The sequence below is a fragment of the Harpia harpyja genome, chromosome 5, assembly GCF_026419915.1.
Source record: "Harpia harpyja isolate bHarHar1 chromosome 5, bHarHar1 primary haplotype, whole genome shotgun sequence".
In the NCBI taxonomy this organism is placed as follows: domain Eukaryota; kingdom Metazoa; phylum Chordata; class Aves; order Accipitriformes; family Accipitridae; genus Harpia; species Harpia harpyja.
In genome coordinates this window covers 53,347,859-53,367,794 of record NC_068944.1, presented here as the reverse complement: position 1 = coordinate 53,367,794, position 19,936 = coordinate 53,347,859, and the positions used below count along the sequence as shown (strand labels likewise).

General features: G+C 41.1%; 1 protein-coding gene across 4 annotated transcripts in view; it reads right to left on the bottom strand.

The window, feature by feature from the left end:
* Nucleotides 1–19,936, bottom strand: part of ESRP1 (epithelial splicing regulatory protein 1) — a 33,791-nt gene that overhangs the window by 922 nt on the left and 12,933 nt on the right. Inside the window, exons 7-14 of one of the 4 annotated variants that reach the window (XM_052788407.1) lie at nt 18,967–19,077; nt 18,744–18,876; nt 18,618–18,660; nt 16,837–17,138; nt 15,096–15,314; nt 12,939–13,125; nt 10,861–11,029; nt 1,175–1,280 (exon numbers count right to left, since the gene is read on the bottom strand). In XM_052788407.1, coding sequence (XP_052644367.1) covers nt 1,190–1,280; nt 10,861–11,029; nt 12,939–13,125; nt 15,096–15,314; nt 16,837–17,138; nt 18,618–18,660; nt 18,744–18,876; nt 18,967–19,077 — 1,255 coding nt within the window. In that variant the 3' untranslated portion in view covers nt 1,175–1,189. Of the gene's footprint in view, nt 1–1,174; nt 1,281–10,860; nt 11,030–12,926; nt 13,126–15,095; nt 15,315–16,836; nt 17,139–18,617; nt 18,661–18,743; nt 18,877–18,966; nt 19,078–19,936 lie in introns of all 4 variants that reach the window. The other 3 variants (XM_052788406.1, XM_052788409.1, XM_052788408.1) reach the window with 3 other exon arrangements.

Here is a 19,936-nt window from a genome sequence, read left to right as displayed (position 1 = left end):
ACAGACTGAAGGACAAGGCCCATGGGTTCTGCCAGTTGGATCAGCTGCCCTGACCTAGGTCACCACATGGCAATGCTCACCATCAACAAGCAACTACAGGCGGATGGGAAGCGATGTAGCACAGTTTAAGCCAGATTGCTACTAAGCACCTAACTATGGCCTCAGACTGTTAGTTATAGGGATGGAGTTTAGCTTTATCAGCCCAGCCAAAAGTCAGCTCATTAACCAACTAGCTGAGATGGTCACTTTTGTTTTTACACATGCTGTACTTCACTTTGCAGGACTCTTAGAGCAGATCACAGCAAGGTGATGCTGCAGGTGAAGATTTTGCCCAGAAGTAGATTACACCCTGGGCTAAGTTGCCTTTGTGTCAGAGAAGAGGAAGAATGAAAAAGAAGAAAGAAAAGGGCATAAAAGAAATCTTATCATTTCTTTCACTAGGTGTTTTTAAAAGACTAGAGATTACAGAAGCATTTTTCATAAATATATTTCTATATCTTCCTCTAAGACTACTGCACATGATAAAACACATTGTGCAGCCATCAATACACTGCTTTTCAGTTCAACTTGCATTTTTCTGCACAAATGCTTTCTGGGTGACTTCACCCTTTGACTGTTCCTATATAGGAAATCAAGTAAACCAAGCTTGAAAGGCTGAAGTGGCCTGATCAGAAAGCTCACAAAAGCAAGAGAGTAGCAGCCAGTTATACAAACACAGTCTACTTCGTTGCTGCAATTTTACATCAGCACGAGGTTTAGAAATCAGATTCTGTAGTTACCTAAGAAAGTAGCTCATTCTGCCTAACCAACACTATATCCTAGTGCATTGCTAGGAGAGTAACATAATCTCTGCACTTTGCTCCTCAGAGAAAACTGACTCTGGGGAGCTTTCTGGAGGCTCTCAATACTGATATTAAAGCTTGAAGTAGCACGCATTTGGAGCCCTGGGAAGTAGGCAAAGTAGCAGCCCATAACAAGAATGGAGTAGTCAAAATCCTTTAAATGATAGCTTTAGTAGCCGAGGTCTTACATATTGCAGTCTGACATTCTGGACATAGCAAAGAGTAGCCATGTTCCCAGGGCAGCAAATGAAAAATCATGTTGAGTGTGGTGGTTATCTGAAGCAAACACTATGATACCCCCGAACCCATCTCCTGGGGTTCATTATCCTTACCTTCTCTAAGGAAGCCTAACTGCTGGGGCCTTTAAATGCAAATCCATTCTTTGGACACTGTCCTGGCCAGATCATTTGTGTGTACAAGTCCATCCTCTGCTGCATACTACAAACACAAGTTAAGATAGAAGCAATCAGAAGCCAAACTAGTGCAGAAGAGAGCCAAGAGCTGGCTATACGACCTTAACCTTTCTTAAAGCCCCGGGCAGATATCAGTTCAGGCCACATAACTAGACACTTGTAGTGCTCCCATCACCATGGCATCAAGAGCAATTCAACAACAGAAACTACAGCAGGGTAGATCAGCCTCCCCTAACAGCCCAACACATGGGTGCACACAGTATCTTGAAGACTACTGTCTCCAGACTCTGGCAATCACGACCGGTCTCAAGAGACCATCCCTGGAGATCAGAGACAAACACACCTCCTGTACAGCCGGAGCCACACATACTCTCAAAGGCTCTAAAGGAAAAGTTAACAAGTTTGTTACTACGTAGATCCACATAGGCCATTTACCCCTGAAGTTGTCCTAACACTGAGGGATGCCCCTAGCTTCTCCTACTTACTACACAATTTTAAGATGAAAGTTAAAAAAAGAAAATACCCCCCCCCCCAAAGCCCATACTTCTTGCTCAAAGCCACCTTCATAATTTTGCTTTATCTCCTGAGCATGGCTTCAAGCACCTACCATTTCATGCTATTCCTTAGACCTAGGACAGCCTCCTCAAATCACACTAGAAAGGTAGTTCCCAGACTACCTCCACTCCTGTTCCCCAAAGTCATGGCTATAAAAATACCTTGGGAAAGTTTCTGCTGGGGACTATCAGTCTTTCTTTTGCTTGCTTACATCTATGTTTAAATCTTTAGCTAAAATGATATTCATGAAGACTAAGTTTAGCCCAAAGGCTACTGTCCCAAGATGCCTTGGGGAGTCTTCCCTCCGCACAAGTCCTACAGTGTTAGCCTGTATTCAATCTCTCTATAATAAAGCTCATCTTCTTGAGTTCCTCTGCACTTTCAAGTCCAGTAGGTGCATTTGCCTCCAAGCATGTGTTCTTACCACTGTTTTCAGTCTTGCCCTTCCCCAGTTCCCACTACTTGCAGAGCCCTGGGCCATCTTCATACCGCACAGTATGGAAGAGGATAGCTCAGTCACAGCAGGCAACAAGCAAATCCAGCAGACAAGTCATTCCTGGACACAACATACAGATGTTTATGGTTTCCCTTCAGCCAGAAGTCTTCAAGGGGTTTCACTAAACAAATGCAATTGACTGAGGCCTAACACTACTACTTCTACAGTGAACAGCTATCCATGTCTAGAAGGAGAGCTGTTTTTCCCATAGGAACAGCTTATAATGCTTGTTTATCCCCACAATATTGTGTTCCTGTGTACCTTTGTGAATAATTGTTCACTGGTGGCTCCACTAGATAGCAGAGATGGTCAAATGCCAAAGATGACACTTGCAATCATTTATATCCATTTTGAGCCTATTGTCAGGAAAACAGCTACGGGAAGGTAAGATTTTATGCTGTAGAATAGCATCTCCATACAAATTTATCACAATACACCACTTCCCACTAATGGTTCCCTGCATGCCTTTTCCATAATATTAATAATCTTACTAATCTCTGACAAAATACTACCACAGTCAATATACCTATTTCCTACTCAACTTCTCAAACACAAGAACCAGGGGTCACCTTATGACATCAAGGAGGCTGAAAATAAGTCTTCCCCCTCAGTGCACCATCAGCTTTGGAGCTTATTGCCATCACATGCTGTCTACAACCCCAAAGTTTTAAATGTAGCTAAAGAGTAGGGAGATGAATCCATGGCAGATATGCCCATCCATGATTTGGATGCAAGCTGCAGGTCAGTGCTCTCTATTAGCTACCTGCCAAATACATCCGGGGAAGGAGCTCTCCACACCTGCCAGCAATGCTAGCAAAGCAGTATTTGCTTTTATTTACTTATATTTCATGGACTCTTTAGACACAGCATCTTTTGTGGTCAATGGCAACTGCCACAGATTAAAGGTTAATGCTACAAAGGGACATGCTTGTCTTGCTTTAAAGCAATATTAATGCCATGATAAGTAATATAACTTTTCCAGAAGTAATAAAAAAACAGTCTAACACCCCAAATACTCACAGTTTGTAGATGTTAGAAGCTTTGATATTCTTAGTCAGGTCTTCCATAGCCTTATTCAAATTGCCACAAAACTGTAGCTAGTTAACAGACCCTTGTTTTGTTTTGATTTGGCAGTTCCAGCAAATATCCTCTTTCTGTTAAAATGTCAGGTAATCCATGAGTTTCCAGCTACTACTAGATGCACGTATATATGTATAACATTTAATAAAAAAAAATTCTACTCTGTTTCATTGAACTAGATACACCCCACAGACTATTTGCAACTGCATAGCTTTGTGGAAAGTATCATTAACATTAATCCTTTTGGCCAGCCAGCTGAAGCTACCAAGAAGGGTAATTTGTGCATCTGAGATAAGAAAACAGAACACTGTAAGAGAACTTAAGCTATAGAATAGTTTAAATTTTTCTAGAATCCTTATGAAAACAACTCCATTACTTCTAAAACTCATATGAAGAGCAAGGAAAGAGACCTTTTTCCAGTTCTCTTTGCAGAGTTGATTCTTATTAGGGGGGATAAAAAGCCCAACTCCCAGACAAGACCATGATGCAGCTTTCTGAGGTAAACCAATTTAGTAAGGCAAGACAGACTTAGCTTGCATCGCCGTTAAAAAAAACGAATCCCCCAAACCAAACAAGAAACCACCAGAAAACAGACACGAGACAGATACCTTGGGCAATCTAGCCTTCCTTTTGAAGCAAGGATAGGGCCCTTGCCTTTGGAAGGTATCGCTGTTAAACTGAAGTTCCTCTGCCTTGCTGAGAGATGGACCACAAGAACTTGCAGTGGTGGGCCATGAGAGCTTTACCTGTGTGTCCCAGAGCACAGCCTTCCCCCATCCCAGCCACTTGGCCCTGCTGCTGAGCCTCCGTGGGCTTTCCCTCAGCTTTGGTAGGGCAGCATTGGGTGGGGCAAAAGTGCTTCCCCTTCAGTCCTCTTCCCCCTGCACCCCTCTATTTTTATTACTTCTACAGGCTCCTTACCTGTTTTAAGAAGTCAGACATCTCTGTTTAAAACTCCAGCTATTCAGGCTAACCCTGCTGGCTTTGCACTGAGATGCTACAAGCACTTGCTAATTCATAACACCATCTTGGAGATAAAGGTAACAGCTCCAGCAACAGCTTAGGCTAAGGGCGCTACCTGCTCTAATTCCCTGATATGAGATAACATATGGACCGCCCCCAGCCATTTCTGCATTCCCCCAAGTGGAGGGGTGATAACCTCCTGGAAGAACAGCAGCAAGCAACTTAGACTGGTCACGTCTCCAGATGGAAAAGCAGTAGGTAGAGGACACTAGTAATGAAAAGTGTCCAGGGAGGGATACAAGACAAATAGCTATTCCAGCCTATCTTCTCTGGTTAAACATACCCCAGGACCAAATACTTGCATGTTTTACATGAGGTCAGAGAGGATTTCTATAGCTGTTCTTAGTAGTTGCACATCACTATACAGTGATGCAGTGCAAGACCTTACCTGTTTTTATATCAGTCTAGTTCTTGAAATCAAACATGATATGAAGCGTTTCCCAATGCAAAACTTTTTTCCTTATGAATTGATCCTTCTTCTTGGATCTAATCAACAGCCAGATTGGATTTTTTTTCCAATCCATATTTCTGAGATTGTGGTATTCTCCAAAGACTCTCAAAATAAAACACAATTAAGTTTCAAAAATCAGTTTTGGACGCAGGAACAAGTTTTCACATGTTCTAAAGGTTCATGTTGGCATTTAAACGCCATTTATGCACCTCAAGGGACCCCAAACATTCATCACTAAAATATTACATAGAAACATTGAGGATCACCATCTCTCCCATTTGATTTCCTAATATTTTTTTCCATTATACATTTGCTTAACAGATACCAATATCCAGAAGGAAGCTGTGGTTTATATTGAAAGTGGGTGTGAGTTGGGAGCAGTCAGCATACACAACCAAGCAGGTTTTCTGATCTCTGCCAAGCATCCTGTAGGTCAGTCAAGAGAACCACACACATACCTAGCACTTTTTGCATGCAGTAACAGATATGTTCATAGACACCACCTACAGGTTTCAGTTCCTTCCCTGCAGATTTTCTATCCCTATTTTCCCTATTACTTTGCTCTCTGTAGACCTGAAAAAGTTTTTTGTTTGTGCAGCATTGACTATTTTCTGCTCTGTGGCAACAGATACTGAAGATATCCTTTCATCAGGCTACTGATTGACAACTTCTATCAGTTTCAGGACTGTAAGACAGGTCCTATATTGCAGGTTAGTCTTACTACATATCCCTCATTATACTACTCAGAGGAACACTAATAGGGAAAATCATGGGAGAGAAAAGAAGGGGGAGGGGGGAGGGAAGAACAGCTTGGACTCATCCACTAGTGTTTCGAGATTAAATTAGCCTCCCACTTTAGATTCTACCTAGCTCTAGGAAACCCAGCAGACCCTGAGGAGCTCTGCAGCACCTAAAGCCAGATCCTCTGACTGAAGCCAGCAGGAGGAACAGCAAAAAGCAGAAGGTGCACATCACCAAGCAGCCTTCAGAAAACCTCAAGGAAATTTGTCAGATCACCCCAGCATCTGATGAACAACAGATTTTTTTCCAAAGACCAACAGAGATTTTCAACTACTCCTTGGGCTGGCACATGGCACAGGTCATGGGTATAATGTGCAGGTATACACAAGCTTGCAGCATAATGCCTATAATGTTCATTGCTGGAAAGCAGCCCAAAAGCAGGAGAAAATGCAGCTTCAGTGTAAAGCCTTTTTAGAAGTGGTTCATACAAAGTTTGAGAGAGGCAAAGCTAGTAAATTTTGTGGTATGATTACCAGAGTTGAAAGTTTTAACATGGTACTTTGTTCATAGAAACCAACAAGTCATACTATTAGCAAAAGTATTTACATAACCAGAATAATTTTCCCTTTCCAAGACTGGAATGTGTATCCATATTTAAAGAAAGGCCATATAACTCGACAAATAACAGAAGTATGAGTGTTAAACCATCAGGTCATCTGTTAATCTAGTAGAAACACTTAGATCCCCATGGCTGCTGTTTAATCATGTACAAATATCACAGACCATGTTCTCAACAGGGAAGGCTTCTTTTTTTAAATGAAAAAAGAAAAAAAAAAGTTTTCAGCTCTAAGGAGCCTTATTCCAAGATCAACCTAACTCTACCCCTGGAAAGACCAAAAGCTCCTTCAGTACAGATGCCATCCCCACATTTAACCAGATAACCTGCTGTCCACTCAACACATATCTAACCAGTCTGCCTACTGCAATCAGCTTCCCATCTGTGTAAGTTAATGGTAGCATGACAATAACAAGCAATGGGAACAGAGCCCCAGAAACACTTACTGCTGCTGCAGACTGCAACAGCCTGCCCTGAGTAGTGTTGGGACTTTCAGCACATCCCTGTAGAGGGCTGCTGCTGAGTAAAGAGAAGCATCCAGCAACATAACTTTGTGCCCTGAATAAGCTGAGATCACTTACCATCACTGCAAATGTTTAAAAAAGCCACCTGCATGGATGACACACATGCCTTGAGGCACAACAGGAGGTTCTTCTCTCCCACCACTGATCTGTGTTGTAAATAAGCAAAAGGAAAAACTGCTAACTGAACATCAAATCATTCAGTGTATTAAGCAAACAAAAGGAACTGGGATCTGTGAGTAGAACCTCCACCAGCATCCAGTGGCATTTTGTATGGTGAGTCAAGTAAATCTTGGACACTGCTACCAGCAACAACATTTTTACAGGCTTATCAACTTTGAAGAAAGGTGTTGGGTTTTTTTGGTTTTTTGTTTTTTTTTTTAATTTAAATAATTTTACTATCCTGATACTCAGATACCTATTGATCAAACCATTCTGCTGCTTTTCAGGCAACATGGCAGTCTTACTAATTAAAACCTACAAATGAAAAGATAATGACAGCCTTTAGAGGCATGCAACAATTAGTCTTCCCTGCTAATACACTCCTTCTCCAATGAAATACAGTAGTAGTTAAAGGCATCCCTGCTGTTCTAAGTGAAGGTAGCTTGCCAAGGATCAGAAGAGTGAATTCTTAAGTCTTCCCCCCAAAACAATCATTCTGGTGACAAGTTTGTGCCATTAACTAAAGAGTTGAGGTTATTTTGACAAATCCATCATGGAGACTGGCTTGCTGTAAGCAAGGATAGGTAATGAAGAGTCCCAAATTCTGCCACTTGATGTAAACATGTGAACTCCATTTGCTGGACAGCAACAAAAAGCCACCAGTAGGCTTATGCCCAGTGAGCCCATTCACTGCAGATGTTATCTCATGCAATCCAAGCTGACATACTTATTATTTAAAAAAAAAAAAAAAGGAGTACTACAGTTTAAGAGCTGTGGTCCAGAGTGTTGCTATGATGGTATAACTAAGTTGATGAAGAGGTTTTGTTTCTAGCTGCTGCTGTTCTCCATCTGTGACACATCTCCCAGGCTAAATACACATATGGTTGTTTCCTAACCCAGTTCTGTCAAATGATGCTGGTTAGCCAGACACACAGATATGCAAATAAAGCTGCTGGCAGCAGCTCTGAATGGTATCACTCCTAACCCAGCCAACTTGTCCCTAGTTTTGCCAGTTTAAACCCGTTGTAACTTAATTGTGCTTCAATATGGATCTGAGTAATGACCAAGGTTAGAAAAAAAGCCTCACTTGTTCTGCATGATGGTCATTATGGAGGATCTGATCCATTGCAGAGAACAAGTGAGATTTTTTTTTCTAACCTCAATCATGTTATTTTTATACACACACACACTTTTAATGTATGTATGCATAAGTATATATTAATGCTATATGTATGTTGCACATGTATATATTATATTTATATATTTTTACAAGTTGATTAGTGCATAATGAGAAAAAACATACCCAATCCATAGCAGGAAGAGGCAGAAGCAGATAGATGAACACACTAACAAAATTACCCTTTATTTCCTTGTGCAGCAAGTGTCAGAATCATGCCTTTAACTACCACATAAAAAGACCTTTTAATTCAAATCACTCCAATGGAGAGAGCTATACATATACTGACACAACAGGGAGATAGTCTAATAGTGACTAAGTTTGGGTTAACGCAGCTGAATACAACTACAAACACACTGGAAAAGACCCATGCTCACAAGCAGTACCTGTATCTCTCAAGACAAGTACTACTTCAAAGATGCAAACAAACATGTTCACCTACCCACCTTGGTTCAATAGCATAAGAGTTTACCATAGGGGACAGAACATAAGAACACTCTTCCAGTTATTTTGAGTTCAAGGACTTCCTGAGCCAGATGTGGTTTCTGTGTATTCACCAACTCACAATGAATTTCCTGCCCTTGACTTTATCCAGTTTGTTTGAACCCACATCAGTTTTCAGCTTCCACATAATTTTTTGGCTACAAGTCCCACCAGCATACTCCCCACTGAGTAAGAAGCTCTTTTTTTTTCCACTTCACTACTCAAAATATTGTTGAAAAGAAAACAAAGTTTGTGTTCCTACAATTATGGATTTTGACAGAAACTTCTGAGGTTTTAAAGGCACTGCTTAAAAGTGATCAAAATGGCATTAGAACTGAATAAATACAATAAGGTTTAACTTTGTTTTAAAACTACCTATCCTGTAGCAGTAACTTTCAAGTTTGTCTATAGTAAAAGTTTCTATAGAACATTAGCAGTTATTCATTACTTTCAACATACATCCATACAGCAACTAGTACACTTATTTATCCATGATTAGATAAGGAAAGAAAGTCCTCACTCCCATGAATCCTATTATTCTTTTTCTCAAAAGCCTGGGACTAGGCAGAGACCAAGACCACTGATTTGCTGTCAGAACATGTTGCCAGATATAATTACAAGCTGAACAGAGATATCAAAGGCTGACAGATCCCGAATAACTTGCTCTCCCTCCTTTTCATTAGGAGTTCACTAAAGCTATTTTAATAGCATAGAAGGCATCCATTTCTTTACACCATCGGGTTTCATTGCCAAAGCTGTAAGAGCATTAAGACAAGTCAGAGTTTCAGGGATTTCTGAGAGATACTGAAGACCAAAGCAATGCCTCCCTCCCCCGTACCATCTAGGTTGATTACTGTGCAAAGAATGGAATTGGCTGTTATAAAGCAACTTGACCTTGCAAAACACAAGTGGTAGAACCTTTTGGCAGCAGGTCAAAGGAACTTTCCTTATTTCCATAAGTATTCACTAGTTAGATTTATGAACCATTGTCTGATCATTAGCCACCAGCTCTGTATTGCTTTTCCATGTACATGCATTTAAATGCACCACTTAGTACAGAGGATACCCTATTCTTTCCTGCTGCACATGCTTAACATTTTTTTTGAATTAAATTTCAGAACCAGAGAACTCCATTTGAGAGAGTTCAGACTCTATTATTACTTTAAGAACAACATGTCAAAGTCACTACAAACTATTACTGTTACTGTGTTCTCATGACATATAGAACTATTGAGAAACTTGTTTTATATTGCCAGTGCAAGTTTGGAATTTTATTTTTCTTGATCTTACATTAAAGAGGCTGAGTTTGGTAACATATTATCATAACCGTAAGACAGACATTGAAGGCATTATAGAAATTAACTCATGAGTGAAGAAAACATTTTAATAAAAAAAAAACCCAAAAACATAACAGGCAGCTTACAGACATACTGGTTTAGTGTAAAGTAATAAGAAAACCTTTGTTATCTTACAGGTACTAGAGAGCCCATATTGCTCAACAACTTCCCAAGTAGCTATTTGGATCCTTCTCCAGAGATAAAAAGCACTGGTCAGAATCTATTAGAAGACTTGAGTTCTTTAGCAGGTTTCCTGTCAGATGAGGAATGGTTTATGGCTTACAGGGAACATAGCTCTTTCCAAGGCCTCATGACTGCAGAGGGCAAACGGAATCAAGAGGTTTTGTTCCATAGAAGATAGCTAATATAGCCAGAAGAGCCAAAAGCCCTTCATGAGAGGTGTTTATGAGGTCAGGAAGAATATATGCCTCTATATGCTTTACATATGCATTCAATACATGTATGCTTCAATGCAGTACTTATTCATAAATAAGTAAACCGAGTTTTCACCATAAAGGTCAAAAGTTACTTTATTACAAAAACAAAGAGCCAGAATTTCAGAAGCTGTTAGGGCAGACCCCAATCCACCCATTCTAAAGAGGGGCCAAGGGCTTCTTTATGGACATGGGAAGGAGTACTGCACACACCAATTCCCACTGAGGGCACAACAATTCAAACTAACAAGTTTAAGAGGCATGTTAAGTAAAAAAATCAAAACAAAACAAATCCCACTGGAACTGTGTGACTTATGCTTTTTTTTTTTTAAAAATTGTCACTACCTGAAATACTCTAAAACTTGGGAAATCCCTAGATACCCTGAAATTGTTTCCCTGAACAAGATACAGAACAAGCTGTTCTTGGTAGCACAAGCCTTTAACACAGCAGACAATGTTCTTTTGTGAGATTTGTGCATTTGCTGCAAAAAGACTTCTTTGTTCCTGCTTCGTTTCTCCTCTGCTTTACCTGGGGTAGTACGCTGTGTAGTTCATGAAGAGCTGAGCCCCAGCAGGGTAGTATGCCGTGGAGGGCTGGAGTGTTCGTGGGTTCAGGAGCATGGATGGCTGATACAGAGCAGCTTCTGTTGGCACAACTGCAGCAGGAGCCGGAAAGGAATAGGAAGGGGGTGAAAGGCCTAAAGGGAACAAATGGAAAATAGATTAGGACCTTCTGAATTCCAGCATATATATGGTCTTCATTAGCTGAAGAACTCTGCAGTAAGAGCCTTCACAAGGTCCTCATTCTCTTGCTCATCACAGAAAATAAATCTGAGCCACCAATGTGAGCTTGACTGCAAGTGTTGTGCCCCCCCCCCCCAGTCAAACGCAAAGTCAGTAACACATAAAAAGCCACCTCTTACTCTGGGAATAGGGTGTCTTTCTGAAGAGGAGGCCAGTTTTTCTTGTCTAGGCTCAGATTTTAATGAAGTCTCCAATCAAGAATGAGACTTCTCCACTGTAAAAAGGAAACAAAGAAACTTCCGTGCTAAAGATCTACCTAACATTCCCCACAGCAGAGGACACCTTTTCATGCTGACACTCCCTATCCTCCAAACAGCTCTGTCTTCAATTAACCAACAGCACAGTGAGAGAAGTCATGGCTTTGCAGCTTCAAGTGTTAACACTGAATTTAACAAAAAAACAAAAAACCAAAAAACCCCAGGACTTTGTGGTGTTTCAACAAGGTGTGAGGTCCTAAATGAACTCTCACTCATGAGAGCTCGCCCTCTACCACTCTTTTCCTTTTCTTCCCTCTTCCCCTCCCCAGTGCCATAAAAATGAACATATAAAAGCTTTAGATAATTCTGAATAGCAAAAATAGAGGCTTACTTTAAAGTGACAGTCAGCATCTCACTGCATTGTGGAATGGGGCAGTGACAGAGCCAAAAGGGCTTATCTGAGGAATACATCACTGGCATTGATAGTTGGAAATGGGAACACTGACACCTAAGACTTCCCAAAGTTTGGGACTCTGGCCAAGAACCTGTCCTAGGAGCTCTCAGGAGAAGATTCCTACCCCTGTCTGGAACAGCTGTCACACATAGAACTACATATTGCAGATCCCAGCTCAGAAGTATACTTCCATTGGAGAAAAAAAAAAAAATGGAAAACTTATCTCCTAAGGATTAGGTGAAGGTCTATTCACACTCAAAAGGAGCCACACCCAAGAAATTTACTGCCATATTGGCAGCTCTGACTAGGATTTAGAAGACACTTCTTAAAGCCAACAACAAAAATACATTTGCATAGAGAGACAGAGAGAAAGCTCCTACTTGACTACCTTGCCATTTATGATCTAGGAAGCAAAGTATTATTTTTCCCATAGGCTCAGACTTATATGGCACATATGCTTAGTAAGTTAGCCCTTAAGCTCTTAAAGCATTTCCCCCAAACGTTTGTCTAGCAGTCCATGTTCATCCTAGTAGTTCTGAGGAGCATAATTTCACATGAAATAGTTTCTGCCGTTCTCTGAGGCCAAAGCTACATGTATTTTACTCCCACACAGGCAACCTCAATTCTGTACGAACAACAAAAAGCAAAGGAAGAGTTCAGTCAGTAGTGGTTCAATAGGCAGAACTCTTGTGGTTGAGTCCCAAAGGAGAGCATTTATTTCATAAATTAAGTTTTGAAAGTGAAAGGGGAAGGGCTTTTACTTGACATGTTCACCATGATGAAAAATGTAAATACAAATCAGTTTAAATGGGAAACAGTTCTTTAAGGTCTAGGCAGGGCTTACAAATTGCTTTTCAGAATCATGGCTCACCCTGGCCAAGTTAAGTTTCAGGGAGCGGAGGGGAAGTTTGCCACTGGAAAAGCAAGAGTAATTTTTAAGTTGTTCTTCAGTCATAGTAATTTCACAACCAAAGGGAAAAATAACGATTGCAAGCTGCTGATGATTTAAGATGAAAAGACCTTATTTTAATACCCCCATTTGACACTCCTTTCCAAGAACCAGAATCAGAGTCAACAAAGCAGATCCAACACCTACCCGCACATAGCGTAGAGTATTGGCAAGACCCATGCAAAACTTACATGGTAACTTACATGGTGGTGGGGACAAGCCATTTCGATTTAAAGTGCCCCCCATTAATACAAAGTTCATCTCCTCAGCAGAACACTGAAAGACTTCAACATATCTGTCCTTCATAGTCTTCTTATGACACTTCTGTGCAGCCAGAAAAGCTCGGTCTGCAGATTTCATCTGAATAAAAGCATCTCCCGATGGACGTCCCTACAAACAAGGCAGACAAAATGAAATGTTTCTGGAGCGCCCATGAAGTAACAGCATAGCAATAATTTGTGCTGTCAAAAGCAGTCTCTTCAGCCATAAATACATCCATCTCCAAAGTACAGTCAGTCAACCCAAGCACCCATTAGCATGTTTAAGCTCTCCTCCCCAAAGTTGTTCCCACTCATGCTAACATGATTGTATTTACCCATTTCAATTAAGCTACGTCATAACTTGACCCATGTTACTTCTATGTTTAAAAAAAATAAGGACACATACGTGAGACTACAATACAGGAGTACTTAGGCGCTTTGAGACCTGCTCTTACCAATTTAGTAAGAATGCAGAATTGAAAGATCTAATTCACATTTATTATCTGTGATTTTTAAAATTCAAGGATAAATACAGTCAAGTGCCAAATGTTAAATGGTTTTAAAATTTTGTTAAGGCCAATATGGGCGGGGATGTTTTAGAAGGGTACTAGCCTAAGGCTTGGTATGCTCTTGTGGAGAAAAAAAGATTACATCCTTATATACAGCTGTAACTGAGTGGGATATGCAACTTAGAGGAGTCATTTCAGCCACATGCAGCTGCCGACTTGAAGTAGCCAAAACTAGAGGTAGAAACCTAAGCCAGCTCTAACTTAAGTTCTGGGCCAGTTCTTCCAGTTTCAGAGGGAAGAACAACTTTATCACCATCCTTGACAGAGTTGTTCATGATTAGAGGGTTGAAAACAGGAATGGTGGGAGCATGCAGAAAAATAAAAATCTAGTAGTCAGGCAAAAGCAGTATCTGGGGGAAAAATAAATATGACAGCTTTGGGCAGGAGTGGCAGACAGCCCTCAGGACTATATACACACACCAATTTCTTCCTTCAGGTTCTTTTGCTACTGCTGGCAAGGGCCAATACTACTGCAAACCATTACTTGTGCTTTAACATCGGCATCTTTCTTAGCCTCTTCCAGCCCTGCACATTCGTTATAATTTTTCAGCCTTGGCTAGGTCAAATCCTCACAGACACAGGAATCTCTTTAGATAGAGAGGTACTGGAATAACTATAGTTCCCTCTCCCTCCCCACACCCCCAGAGCACAGAAGCCCTACACCAGGACAAAGAAGTATTTTGTAGTTTTAGCTTAGGCTTAGTGTCAACCAAAACGATTTTAGAAGAACCATTTTTATACCACAATAATAAGTGTGATCAGTGCAACCACTCAGGGCATCTCTGTAGAGTTAAAGGATTTGCCATCATCTCCTCCCCCTAAAGTCACAAGACTGTGCAGATAAGGGAGATCACAACAATGCACAATCCTTTGTCTAAAAAGTTTTGTCAGAAACTGCTTCCAGAAAACAATGGCAAAGATGTGACTGTTTATACATGTCAATGAGCTGTTAATCTTGGTGCTTAGCTATGACTGTTTAAAGAAAGCATCCACAGAGTTCAGGAAACCCAAAGCTTCAGCTGCTGACTTATGCCATAGGAAATCCTGTCTCTAAAAGGCTGCAGTCACATTTGTCCTCAAATATACCTGAGGCACATTGTTCAGCAAGGCAGGGGCAAAGCACTCCTTTCAGAGCTAACATTGCCTACGCTTTTGTTTTGAAGATACTCCTTGCCTCGTACAAGAGGAATTATGCATGCTGTTGAGCAGGACTCCTCAGTTCAAGCCTCCTACAGTGCAGGATCACAGCTCTTGGTCTGGGAGCACCAACCCCTCCAAGACTGTGGCTTAGCTTTAGGCACATGGGTCTCAGTAACAGAAACCACTCTACAGCAAATGCAGCAGCTAACATAGCAGGGTTCAAATAAGCCAACACACCTATTGCCAGTACACTTTTAGAGGAAAGCTGAAGGCTAATTAATATCATTAGTGTCAATCCCAAAGGTGCTTCCCTATTGATATCATCAGAAGGACTGTGTTTGCATATACAGGCAGTTGGCACAAAGTAGCTAGAAACATGGTGCCTACCAACCTGGTGATTTAGTACCATGTGAACTCCATGGGTCCGAATATCTGTAGAAAACTCCCCCAAGAACTCCAGGATATCCTCTATAGTAGCAGCATAGGGAAGACCACGCAAACGTATGCAGTCTCTGACGTTAGTGGGAGGCACAAATTGTTGAGGTAATACTGGAAGAATAGGAGGTGTTGGGAGAGGAATGAGAGGTGTGGAAGAGTACCTGTTCAGCACCTGTGCAAACCAGAAAAACAGAGAGGTTACAGAAAGCCTCCTTACTCATTCTTCAACTCACAGGAACTGAATGTAACACCAATGCCATCTGTTTTCACTCTGGGCAGTATTTTAAGAAACAAGTGAGCTAGATTCTGGACTTAAACCACAATGGCAGTGCTTAGAATTCAGATGTTTTAAAGAAAATCTTTGGATCATTTTTCTTGAAAAAACATAAAATTATGTTTTACTTGAACTGTTATGCAACCCTCAAAAGACATCTTGGAACACACCACCTGTATTTCTACAGTATTTTTATTGGGAAAATATCCCAAAGCATTCTACCATCTATAGAGTCATGGTGACACTTCTATCCAAAATATCTCCTCTGCAAAACTTCAGGAGAGTCTGGGAACTAGAAGCATATTTCACTACCAAACAGCCCTGACTTTGGATGCAATAGTCCATTAAATAACATAGGTGGTGTTACTGAGTCACATTATTTGTAACAGTCACACTTTTGAGATTTCTTGTTACCAATTTTAACAGTAAAAACCCTGCCTGGTCAAGAGTTCACTGAATATACAATCACTACCCTTTAACTTTCTCCGAGCAAGATTAAGATTCACTTACATTTATACAGCTATCAGAAGGTTTTGCTAAAGAAAGAATCATGAGAGCACTTGAGAAAAACAGTGACAAGAGTGAGTGTTGCAGCTATGTCTTCTCATCATTAGTGTCACCCTTCAAACAAGGCACTTTTTGGGGGAACAGAGCTGCACCATTGCTTGGTTACAATGACACAGCTACTGGTTGGCCATAATTTGCATCATAGACAGAATGCTGAATCATGTTTAGAAGTTAGTGACCTCAACTGGGGCTCTACAGATCTTTAAAGACATACATAAAGAATCCTCTCAGCCCTACTTCCTTTCCCTGACAGCATAACTGCAATTAATGGTCCAGCAAGCCATGTTAATGCAAGACAGGACACTCTTCAGGCCCAGTTTCACAAAGTCCTGCCACACTCTGCTAGGTAGCCAGTGCTGGCAGAAGATGGCTAAGACCTGCCTTAGAGGCAATTCGTAAGACTCTTCAGATACATTGCTCTGAAGACAAGTACATCAAAAGGCTGCCTTTTTCTGTGCCAGTGACTAAAGATAAGTCTTTTAGATCAAGATCTGTTGCTAATGGTCCTCCTGAATAGACCATCATTGGACTTAGACAAATTCAGTACCTGTAGTGTAAAGCACTAGACCCACACAAACTTTCTACTATAACTGCTGTTTGCAAGGCTATTGGAAGACAAAACCCCAAAGGTTTGTATATATATGATTGCAAACATCCATATACCATAAGATCTTACATTTAGAGGGAGTAAAGTCTCACGGAAATTCAGACAGAACTCTTTTCAGCAAGAGTCGAGAGCTAGAGAAGAGAAAAGAATCTTTCAAGTCACAGCCAAGCAGTATTTGCTTCCACTACTGTATGCCAATGTAGGAGTTTGGATTACAAGAGGCCAGTTTGTAAGGTTTACACTCACCTGCTGAACTTCTGCTGCAGTGCTCCTGAAGAGTTCAATGTACCTTTTCCCCAGCAAGTCCTTATGCTTTTTCAGTGCATTTTGTGCATATTCCTCACAAGCAAACAACACAAAGGCATCCCCTGTTGGCCTGCTGTCAGGGTACGTAACAAACAGGACTCCCTCCTTTCCTCCTGTTACAGGGCAGTGCTGGCCAAAGAATGCCAGCACTTCTTCTGTTGTCACGTTGAAAGGTAGACCTCGCATCCTGACAATCACTTGGTTTTCTTTTGACAAGAACTGTGCAACCTCATTGGAAGTACCTTTAACAAAAAGAAGTACAGAAGTGCTTAAGTCTAGGCAGCCACATAAAAACATGAGCAAGTCTGGCATAGCTACCTCCTCCCCACAGACAGTTTTTGAGCAGGTAGAACAATATTTGCCTCCAAAGTCAGGAAAGGTGTCCCTCTGATAAACTAGAAATATTGTATAGGACACTTCCCATTACAGTCTAGTAATGTTACTCCATTTGGGAGAGATTCATCTTTATTCAAAGGGAGAATAAAAAGTACTTACAATGTTCAGAGCCCAAGGAAAGCACAGTCTGTGAATCTCTTGTGTGAGCAGTACCTGTGCTACCGTGCACCTTGCTTTTCTAACTTATGAATACCTTTGGCATGCTCTGAAGCCATAATATATAGTAACCAAGTTCCCAGACCATTGTGCTGGGAAAGAAAGGTGGAAGGGCATGTTGAAGACAGCTCAGAAATTTCATTCTACCCTGATAAACTGTCAAAGTCTGCCAACTCTACTTTCAGTATGTCTAGAAGATCACTGATGCTTATACTTATAACACTACCCTAACCAAATCTAGCTGCTAACCAACTTCACATCTTAATATGGTCCTTTCACTTACAGCTAGCTCATTCTGCAAAGAGGTTTGGTTGTGCCAGACATGCACCATTCTTCCCCAATGTCAGTGTGCAATGTTTTTACTTTGAATGTTATAACTATTACCAAGCCTATCAATTAGCTATTTATTTGACAGCTTAATAGCCTCTCCCACTCTAAAACCTCAACCTCAGAGATCCAGTTAGTCATTTACAATCCCCAAAACAAATCTCTGCCAGGAACCAACAAGGACCTTAAGATAGCATTGTAGATACATAACAGCTTATTGGATCTTAACTCAAATTCTATATGCTTGCAGTCATAAAGGGGAGGAAAAGAGACCACAGGAGAGTTTGTAGAGCAGGTTTTGCAGCCTTTCAATTCAAGGCTCCAAATATTTCAATATTACCCTTAAATAAGCATTCCCCCCAAGTTCCCCCTTTAGTTTTAGGCAAAGATTTCATTTGAAGAAAATAATTTCCATAAATCCCTTGTTATTTACACTGTGATATCTGTTTGCTTTTACATGCAAGTCTCCACAGCAACAGCAGTCATATTGTTTTGAAAAACTACTCTGGTTTTGTTTTTCAGCAATCAATAACATTTAGGTCCCTTCAGTTAAGAAGATGGCCTAACAAATTAAGTTCATATGCAAGATCACCTTGCCTGATCAAATCCTTATTTGATAGGCTGCTTGAAAATGGCAAGAACATGGAAGAGAAAGATGGACAGATAAATCATGGAACATCTCAGACTACTGCTAGCAGAGCACATAGTAATCAACACACCAGCCAACTACTTGTTCAAAGAAAGAAAATGAAAGCCCACAACCAACAGGAGTGGTTTATAGTAAAAAGTTAGTTACAGATGCTGATGGAACAAACCCTCCCTTCTCACCCCCTAAAAATTACCTCCTGCAATTTTAAGGAAGTCTTCACCTGTTGCCTTGTATACCTAAGGAAAGAAAAGCAAACATGCGATTGGCATGCTATTTGCACTCCTGTTGAGAAGAGGATTTCAAAGCCAGTGTCACACACCTCAATGTATCGATTCCCCATGTGATGCTTGTGCCTTTGTAGCGCTAGATCTCTATGCTCTTCGCTTACAAACCTCACGAGAGCCTCCCCATTCCTCCTACCTTGGGCATTGAGACAGAGTGCAGCACCTCCCCTGCAAGATTTAAATAGAGAGAGAGATAAAACTCCATGACCAACGCAGATGAAGCACTACAAATGTAGAGGTAAATTCTTAGCTACTAACTTGGCGATATTTAGGCCTTTGAAGAACCTTGCTATGTCCTGGTCAGATGACTGCCATGGCAATCCTCTTGCTCGGATAACAGCATTGTCATCCACAAGTTCCATCTTGCTGCTGCAGGCACAGAAAGATGGGGTAATGGAGAGACACCTGCCTGTAGCATCCACCACACACCACCCTCTCTGCTTGTCACCTGTGCTCCAGGGACAGGCTGCTGTCCCTGCTCTGTGTCTGCTGGATGGCAATGCCAGGGCAGCAAGGGCTAAGTGCCACCACCATGCAAAGCCACTATACATGTTTCTCCTCAGGGAATGTCTGCTCTGTTAAGCTGTTCCTTTCCCAGCTCCCCTTTCCTCCTTCACCACATTTGTTCCTTGAGCTCTCATCTCTTTGATCATGTTCCCAATTTACTCCCTGCTCCATTGTCTGAACAGTGTTACTGGTACAAAGTCAAGCACTTGCTGTTTTAATCTTAGCTAGGTTGAAACCAAAGCAGAGCAGTTAGATGTAACTGAGGTTAGTGCTTATTATTTATACTGTGACAGTGTGCAAGAGCCATTCACAAGCCAAGACCAAATCTGTACAGGGTTATAGTCAGTACCCAGAGGACTCCTGCCCACAGTTTAGCCTTAACATTGCTTGTTCAGGCCATCACTGTGCTACTAGAGACTAATATAGCTACCGGCTACATTGGCTGCTTAGCATGGGAATAGCTTAGCCACAGAAAGCCAGGTTTAATTGGTCATTACCACAGTCTCTTTTGTTCTTACTTGTTAAAATGCCATGTACAACAAAACACTCAGAGCTACCCAAGGCTGCCTTTCTGGCTATTGCAAGGACAGATTTTTGCACAGAAGAGGCTATGTGATTGATTAAGCAGATGAAGTGTTGTTCAGCAGCAGGACTCCCTTGTACAAAAGGGCTGTAGTATGCCTTGTTATAAGAGGGTCATGTTTCTTGCTCATATTTTAAT